Below are 10000 nucleotides of genomic sequence, written 5' to 3' on the forward strand. Positions count from 1 at the left end.
ATCGATGGTTGGTGAAAATGTCTACCTGTTTGAATGACGGTGCACATGTACATGGGATCTTGCAGCAAGGAACCACTCCCCTCCTCCTCCTCCTCCTCCTCCTCTCCTCTCTTTCTCCCCCCCGTCTTAAATAAGACCTAACCAGATGCATGATGTCTTTCTTTAGTTGAGTCAGTCTGTCCAAGCATGAGGGAGAGTCTTTCTACCCCTAGGGCTCCTACATGCAGAACTACAACCAGTATTACAGTATAGCTAGCTACCTACCTTCGGACCATACACACGAGTCACACACACTAGTCACACACACACACACACACACACTAGTCACACACACACTAGTCACACACACACACTAGTTACACACACACTAGTCACACACACACACTAGTCACACACACACACACACACACACACACACTAGTCACACCTTCACACACACTCTAGTCACACACACACACACTAGTCACACACACACTAGTTACACACACACTAGTCACACACACACTAGTCACACACACACTAGTCATACACACACACACACACACACACACATTAGTCACACACACACTAGTCAATCTGGGTCACTCATTTCACAAACACACTACTCATACAGTATGCTGCAAAACAATACTCCACCCTTCTCCTGAAGTGTGCACTTGTGTCAGGGTTAGCGTTCTGGTCTCATACAGATCTAGATAGGAAGGCACTGGTGTTGGAGCCCATGCTTAGACCAGTCCTGTCCTCTTACTCATTCAGTGCCGAGAGTAAGTAAAGCCTCCCAAATTGTCATTCTAAAGCGCCAAGGGTGACTTTATTCACCAGAAATGCATAAATGACGATGCTTCATTTTGTAGCCAGTCAGAGTGTTGTTGCTAGGTGAACACCACATAGAACACTTGGCACTCTAGGTGGTGAGTGTTCCGGAATTCTTTGGCAGTTGGTGCGTTAAAGTCCATGTAGGAAAGTGCTCAAGTTCACACTTCAGGCGAAGGCTGGAGAAACGGGATGCTGCAAAACTGGTCGTCTGCCGTCTAGCTTGGTGAAGACTAACCAGACAGCTTGTTTAGGTTCACTGCATGTATTAACAGTTATAGAGCCAGTAAGGTTGGTCTCTTGTGCATGATGTAACAGTCATTCTAACCCCAAGCCACTAGGGAGGGCTACGTTCTACTGGATGCAGGCTGAAAATGATATTTTTGTTCAAAAACTATTTTGTGAAAATTGCTTTTCAATTATGTTGGTGTCGGATGTGGAATCATGTTGTATGAGTTTAGCTGTTTCCTCCACAGGATGAGCTGATGTCCCTGTCTAGTAGTTGAGATGCCCACAACAGCCAGTAGGTGTCAGTATTTGTTTGGTATGATTGACAGAACTGGCTTCTGAGGGTCGGATGGCCAAATCCACGTTAACAGCCTAGTTAAACCACGATTGACCACCTGTCAAACCGTGTCTTTTAAAGAAATAATAATCAACATGAGATCTCTAGATGGACATTCCTGATGTCTGTTGCACTACAGTTGCAATACTGTATTTTCCAGAACCTTCTGCAAGGCTGGTACCTGTGATTGGTTCCTAGTTTCTCTCTGTGCGGGGGGTGATGGTAGGTGTGCTTGATTTGGCTAGCTTGGTGCAGGGGGGGGACAGAGTTTCACCTCAGAAGGGTAAACTCTGGCTCCCTGGTCCTCTGAGAGAGCTGAATCAAGTGCACCTATTCTTACCGTAATCCTCAGATTTACAAATAGTGGCCCCGCACTTTCCCTGGGTGACAGTATCCATTGGCAACCCCCTTTTTAACTGTCCCTCAACTTCCTCTTCTCTCCTCCCTTCCCCCTCCTCTCCATTGCTGGTCTTTTTGCCTTATTACACGTTTGCTGTAAGACTTGTCAAGACTTCAGGATTTGTTATTAAAAGAAAAGAAAATGTACTAATCATTCAAAAAGTGTATGCACACTTCGTATGGGTAATACGGTAGTCATAGTTCTTGATCTACTTGTAACATGTATAAAGCTTGTAATATAGAGACTAAAACAGGGGTAGATTAGAGAATAATAACAACTAAGTAACTAATCTGTCTGTCTGTCTCTTTGGATCTTTCTCTTGCCTTCTCTATCCCTATAGGTAGATGTCCCCCTCTCCTCTACCCCTATAGGTAGATGTCCCCCTCTCCTCTCCTCTATCTATAGGTAGATGTCCCCCTCTCCTCTCCTCTATCTATAGGTAGATGTCCCCCTCTCCTCTCCTCTATCTATAGGTAGATGTCCCCCTCTCCTCTACCCCTATAGGTAGATGTCCCCCTCTCCTCTCCTCTATCTATAGGTAGATGTCCCCCTCTCCTCTCCTCTATCTATAGGTAGATGTCCCCCTCTCCTCTCCTCTATCTATAGGTAGATGTCCCCCTCTCCTCTCCTCTATCTATAGGTAGATGTCCCCCTCTCCTCTCCTCTATCTATAGGTAGATGTTCCCCTCTCCTCTCCTCTATCTATAGGTAGATGTCCCCCTCTCCTCTCCTCTATCTATAGGTAGATGTCCCCCTCTCCTCTCCTCTACCCCTATAGGTAGATGTCCCCCTCTCCTCTCCTCTATCTATAGGTAGATGTTCCCCTCTCCTCTCCTCTACCCCTATAGGTAGATGTCCCCCTCTCCTCTATCTATAGGTAGATGTCCCCCTCTCCTCTATCTATAGGTAGATGTCCCCCTCTCCTCTCCTCTATCTATAGGTAGATGTCCCCCTCTCCTCTCCTCTATCTATAGGTAGATGTCCCCCTCTCCTCTATCTATAGGTAGATGTCCCCCTCTCCTCTATCTATAGGTAGATGTCCCCCTCTCCTCTCCTCTATCTATAGGTAGATGTCCCCCTCTCCTCTCCTCTACCCCTATAGGTAGATGTCCCCCTCTCCTCTCCTCTATCTATAGGTAGATGTCCCCCTCTCCTCTCCTCTACCCCTATAGGTAGATGTCCCCCTCTCCTCTCCTCTACCTATAGGTAGATGTCCCCCTCTCCTCTCCTCTATCTATAGGTAGATGTCCCCCTCTCCTCTCCTCTACCCCTATAGGTAGATGTCCCCCTCTCCTCTCCTCTATCTATAGGTAGATGTTCATCCCTTGTTCCCTCTCTTGCTGAATCCCAAATCAGCCACTAGTCCATACTTCCTAGACACCCGTGGATCTGAAAGGTTTTGATTGGTGCAGTAGCTCCACCTTGCACTCTGATAGGCCAGGTGGATTCTCACTGGTCTAGTGTACAGATCTACAGTAGTGTCTAGGGTGTAGTGTCTAGGGTGTAGGGGTTGGTTTGGGGTTCAGCCTTGTCTCTCAGCTCTACAATTGTGTCTAGGGTGTAGTGTCTAGGGTGTAGGGGTTGGTTTGGGATTCAGCCGTGTCTCTCAAGAGGGCCTGTATGGTAGTTTCTGCAGGAGCTGTATATGAACTCACATTGAGAAAAAACCTCCTCCTCTCACCCCTCCATCCCTCCCTCCACATCTCCCTCCTTCCCTCCATCCCTCCCTCCGACCCCTCCATCCCTCCCTCCGACCCCTCCATCCCTCCCTCCACCCCTCCCTCCGACCCCTCCATCCCTCCCTCCGACCCCTCCATCCCTTCCTCCGACCCCTCCATCCCTCCCTCCATCCCTTCCTCCGACCCCATGCTTAAACCAGACCCTTGTCGCGTCTTGCTCTTCTTAACTCCTACCAGCCATGTTGTAACGACTCAAATAAAGTGTCAGAGATGAACGTCAGTGTGGAATCTCACCTGTGATACCTTGTCGTCTGTTATGAGAGAGTGACATCATGAACGCTGCATGTGAAGATGACACACACACACACACACGAGGCAGCGGCATTCCATGGGGTGGTGAAGATGTCATGGTTGTCCTAGTTAATGATGTTTTAACGTACCTTGTGTTGCACACGAACATGGTGAAGAATACCCCAACAAGTCGAAGGAGAATACACTGTCGATGGAAATCTAAGGTCTACTGCATTTGCATTTGGATTCTCACTCACGCCACGCGATTCAATTTAAATGTTCAATTTAAATCTGAAGGTTGACTTGGCCAGTCAAGAACTTTACACTTTTTGGCACTGAAAAACTCCCTAGTTGTTCTGGCAGTATGTTTTGGGTCACTGTCCATCCAATTGATTTAGAGGCATTTGCTTGTACTTGAGCAGACAAGATGTTTCTGTACACTTCAGAATACATTCTGCCGCTGCCGTCAGCAGTTACATCACCACATTTGTCAGAGAGACGTGGATCTACATAGTTGTGACCCTCTGAGCTGACACCTTGGTCATCCTATCACATGGAGCAAAGACCCAGAGTGTGGTTGATACCAGCACAAAAACACATTCATAATATATAATATATATAATAATATATATCTCTGGTCCTCCGTGGCTCAGGTGGTAGAACATGGCAGTAACAACGCTTGGGTTGTGGGTTTGATTCCTGCTGGGACCATATATACTGAAATTTATGCACTCATTGCAATGTAGGTCACTTTGGATAAAAGCGTCAGCTAAATGGCATATATTGTTATTATTGCATTTATAACCTGTGATCACTACGGAAGGAACATTTACATGTGGACTGACAGGGAGAAATCTACCATGGGAACCCTATCATACCATGGAGATTTGATATGGGAATCAATAATAATAATCACTTCCTACAGCATCAAAAATCTAAAATATTAAAGTATCGAATTAGGCCTCTACCATGATAAACGTCCAGCAGAATAGTTAGATATAACACTAATATTGGAACCAAGGCACCAGTCTAAGCATCCAGTATTTCTGGTAATGAGCACATTATAAAAGCATGTTGTATTGTATTGAATATGTCAGGGTTATTAAAACACATTGTATTGCATCTATGTATGAAATGTGCTACAGTATGTATTGTAAACAAAGTTTAATTTGATTTGATTTGATTTGAGGGGTGATTTACATTTAATAGGAAAAACATTTAATATAAAAAACTTTTACACTTTATTGAGAAAACATTGAAAATAAATGTTCTATTTGCAATCATTGAATCATTCAAATTAATATGACCCAAACCCTGGAATATGTAATAGAGGTCCAATCTGACCAGACATAAGAATCCTCTGACTGTTGACAACATCACAGGATTTGGCTTCAATACTCTCAGATTATAGATTTCTAGACTCAATCTGAGAGTCAACCCTCTGAGATTCATTGAATTGGGAAATAATTACATATAAACTCTTGAGACCAAAACACAGAGAAGATATTTCTACAGAACAGTAGGTTATGATAAAGCATCACTCACTTATGGGGAGCTCTAACATTACACAGCTCAACACTGTCACCATAAGTCCAATTAAGCCCAAACCCAGGATAGAGGGGCTGAGAGAATGTGGTCTGGACTCTGTGGAGGAGGGTCATTGTGTCAGAGGAGACGCTGTAGAAGGACAGAGTACCTGTCCTGTGATCCAGGTACACTCCTACTCTGGAGGACAGAGGGCCTGATACTTTAGTCTTAACATTATTGTGATGGAAACTATAACCATCACTAAAGCAGCCTAACACCCAGGACTTGTCATTCAATCCAAATCTATTGTCATCACCTCTCCCTGTTCTGCTGATGTCTTTATATGAGACTGCTGTACAACCATACTGACCCCTCCTCTCAACCTCCCAGTAACAGCGTTCAGACAGACCTTCTCTACAAAGCACTTGTGCATAGGAAATGAATCTCTCTGGATGATTAGGATATGGCTGGGCTGTTTTCATTAATGTCACCTTTCTGTTCCCCTCAGACAGAGAGAGGTATCTGAATGCTGTGTTTGGGTCCAGTGTGAGTTGACGGAAATCTGGGAGAAGAGCAGAGCAGAGACCAAATCAGAGAAATAAGAGGAGTCAGATATCTAGCCTGTCTTTGATGAGTCTCTCCCTCTCCCAAAGCTCTCTCAGGGTTTGTGGAGAGTATCAGTGGAGAGACTGTTAGCAACATGAGGATAAAGAGACTCACGTTGTAAAAATTGGGCTCTGGTCTTGGGCTCTGGTGGCAGTAAAACATCCACTGCATTCACTACAGACACACAAACACATTCACAAAGAGAGAAACATTCACATTATAAAACATTACACACACACGTACTGTATACAAAGTGATGATTAGGACCTTGGTCTAAAGTTGACTATATAAAGGGACTAGAGGTAGAGATTTAGCTCACCTGTAGTTGAGATCTTGGGCCACTCCCCCTTAAAGATGTCCTCTAGTTTCTCTCTCAGCTTAGACACAGCCTGACTTACATCTCCAAAGTACTGAAGAGGACCCACAATGATGCTGGGTAAGTCTGAACATACACTGGGACTGGAGAGAGACTGGTAACTCTGGAGAGAGAGAGAGAGTTGCGTGTGGTCAAACTGGTAGTTGTGAGGAAGGGTTAAATCAATAACTGAACAGGAAGCTCCTTTCAGTATTCTAGATGGAGGGTCAGCGTAGTTACCTGGAGGAAATGGATGTGATCCTCAGTGTGTGAAAGCTGCCCCAGCTCAGTGTCTCTCCTCCTCAGCTCAGCTATCTCCTGCTTCAGTCTCTCCAGGAGTCCTTCAGCCTGACTCACTGCTGCCTTCTGCTGGGCTCTGATCAGCTCTGTTACCTCAGAGCGCATTCTCTCAATGGAGCGGATCAGCTCAGTAAAGATCCTCTCACTGTCCTCCACTGCTGCCTGTGCAGAGCGCTGTTAGGACACACATGCACACACACACACACACACACACACACACACACACACACACACACACACACACACACACACACACACACACACACACACACACAGTGGGATTGGAGAGTGGCTGACTGGAGGAGAGCAGTGAAATGGTGCGTCTCTTCTGTTCAATACTCACTGTGAGAGACTCCACAGCCTGTTGCATCTCCTTCAGCTCCTTCTCTCTCTCCTGGACTCTCTGTTGGACTTTCTTCTGACTCATCTCCAGCTGCCTCTGTGGACAAACAGTGCTTTTGTGATGAAAATGCCAGATTTGATAATTGGTAATGAAACTGTCTATTTCTGAATTAATCATGAGGGAAGTATGAGAACTCTACACTTACAATATATATTGATATCAAATCAGGAAAATGTAACTGATATTGGCAGAGTCTCCATATTGGTGCACATTAACAGTAATATGAATACCAACATTGCAGATGTAGTTTGAGATGAGAAATCATTAAAAAAAAAAAAAATGAATATTCATTTGATAATAACATGCAATATATGTATATTGAGGACAAAGACAAATAATTTGCAGGTTTTATGAATTCATGATGACTGTTTTAACCTGCCAAACTAGTTTACACCTTGGACCCTATAACTCTTACAGCGAATATCTCCTTTCATAAAATCATGGTCAGATGTTTATTTCAATCATTAACTCACTTCAGTGTAAGAGACAAGGACATGGACTTTCATCTTCACACCAGACCAATTCATTTCACCAACACATGAACATTCATTAATCTAACATCAAATAATATGAACAATAAATAGTCTAACTTTTCTACTGCCATGAAGTGCTTCCAAAAACTGCCAGCTGCCAGTGAGTCACCAATGAGTAGCTCTGGTTCTTACCTGTTTCTCAGTCCTTTCTGCGGCAGCTGAGACTGTATCATGGCCTTTATGTTCATCCACGGAACACAGATAACAGATACACTGCTGGTCAGTACGACAGAACATCTTCATCACTTCATCGTGACGAGAGCAGATCTTCTCCTGCAGTTGTGTGGAGGCTTTGACCAGCTTGTGCTTCTTTAATGGAGTTACATCATAGTGAGGCTGGAGGTGAGTCTCACAGTAAGAGGCCAGACACATCAGACAGGACTTGAGGGCTTTCTGCTTTCTCCCAGTGCAGAAATCACACGCCACATCTCCAGGTCCAGCATAACAGTGAGCAGGAGGAGCAGCTTGGAGTCCTCTATTCTTTCGTTTCTCTTCCACTAATTCAGCCAACAGAGTGTTTTTCCTCAGAACAGGCCTTGGGACAAAGCTTTCCTTGCACATAGGGCAGCTGTAGATCCCTTTCTGATCATCCCGATCCCAGCAGCCCTTAATACAGCCCATACAGTAGCTGTGTCCACAGGGAATAGCCACCGGATCCTTCAGTATATCCAGACAGATCGGACAACTGAAGGAGTCAATGCTCTCTGCCATTTTGCTGCACACACGACCAGACGGAGCAGCAGAGATAAGTTTCGTTTCTCTCTAAATGTTTGTACTTGTGGGCGGGAACACTTCCTGGTTCTGTGTCTCTGTAACTGTAGTGGGAGTGGTGTGTGTGTGTGTGTGTGTGTGTGTGTGTGTGTGTGTGTGTGTGTGTGTGTGTGTGTGTGTGTGTGTGTGGAGCTGTAGGGGGAGTGATGTTGGACAGAGGCCAGGAACAGAGTGGATGTTCTTGTTAAAGTACTAAAATACTTTCCATTTGATTGGTGGCCGTCTTCTTCTCTGTGATTGGTGCAATTGTTCAGCACATTCAACGTCCCTCTGCAGCCACCAGGGTTCCCCTGGTGAACTCATTCCATTTCCACAACTGAATACAACCGTATTTTGACTTGCTCAAAGATTTTGGTAATGTGAGATTGAGTTCATTTACCAGTTGGAGCCACTAGGTGGCACAGTTATACATCTTCCTCCTATGTTGCTGACTACAGAGTAGAGCAAGAGCAGTTGGCCAATTGCAGCTGAGAGATGCCAGTCTGAACAACCATGCAGAGTTACTATATGAAGTTGATCAACTAATATGCTGCACCAGCACTTCCTCCAGTTCCTGATTCATGACTCCTGGGTTATCACAAAGATATTTGTTCTACCTGGATTATGTCAATAACATGTCATGAAAACGTGAATAGGACATAGGGAATCATAATGACGCTGGATTGATGTTCTGGATTGATCCTCATGACGGGCGTTGACCACCTGCCACCACCTTCCTCTAGTCTCTTACCTCCTTTCCAGCACATTTCTGCTTTTGTTTTGACTTCATAGAGCGCTCCTTACAAACAGATTTAGAGCTCTGATCTGATCAGTGTGTGGAGACTCAGTTCACAGAGTCATTCAACAATCATTGTCAGAATATAAAAAGGAAGATCAGATTTCTCAGTTTGAATTCAGTATTGATGATTCGATTTTGGACAACACATGTTCATTTTTTATACCAGATAACCAGTAAGTGTTCTGCTTAGCAGTTCTTAGTTCTTCCATTTCTAACATAAAGTTTCTCTCTTTCTTTCTTCTGTCCTCCCTTTCATTCATTCTCAGTTGCCAGTCAGGAGACCCAGTCAGTTCTACCTTCATCAGAGAGTCACCAATGAGTAGCTCTGGTTCTTACCTGTTTCTCAATCCTTTCTGCAGAAAAAGGAAGACCACATTTCTCAATTTGAAGATTTAAGATTTATTCAACATTGATGATTTGATTTTGTACAACACAGGTTCATTTTTTATACCAGAACTCCAGTAAGTGTTCTGCTTGGCTTCAGATTTGTCAGAGAGACGTCTTGGATCTACATAGTTGTGTCCCTCTGAGCGGACACCTTGGTCATCCTATCACATGGAGCAAAGACCCAGAGTGTGGTTCATACCAGCACAGAAACACATTCATAACCTGTGATCAGTACAGAAGGAACATTTACATGTGGACTGACAGGGAGAAATCTACCATGGGAACCCTATCATAGTATGGAGATTTGATATGAAATATGAACAATCAAAATTGACTCTCTACAGCATAAAATATTCAAAACACTGAAGTATCAAAATAGGCTTCTGCCATGATAAACATCCAGCAGAATAGTTTGATTTAACACAATATATGCCATTTAGCTGATGCTTTTATCCAAAGCGACTTACATTGCAGTGAGTGCCCACATTTCAGTATACATGGTCCCAGCGGGAGTCAAACCCACAACCTAAGCGTTGTTAGCGCCATGCTCTACCAACTCAGCCACAGACAACTCAGCCACAGCCCTGTTCAT

The 10000-nt window shown here is 44.3% G+C and overlaps 1 protein-coding gene across 1 annotated transcript; it reads right to left on the reverse strand.

Moving 5' to 3' along the window:
* Positions 1–4984: 4984 nt before the first annotated feature.
* LOC310810152 (tripartite motif-containing protein 16-like) lies at positions 4985–8183 on the reverse strand (the record flags this gene model as incomplete). Its single annotated transcript, XM_083677818.1, has 6 exons — positions 4985–5837; positions 5996–6055; positions 6201–6360; positions 6477–6710; positions 6880–6975; positions 7605–8183. 6 exons carry the CDS (start codon positions 8181–8183, stop codon positions 5290–5292), a joined length of 1677 nt encoding a protein of 558 aa, XP_083533944.1. The 3' UTR covers positions 4985–5289.
* Positions 8184–10000: the final 1817 nt, after the last annotated feature.

This window comes from Argentina silus, assembly GCF_951799395.1.
Source record: "Argentina silus genome assembly, chromosome: 9".
NCBI lineage: Eukaryota > Metazoa > Chordata > Actinopteri > Argentiniformes > Argentinidae > Argentina > Argentina silus.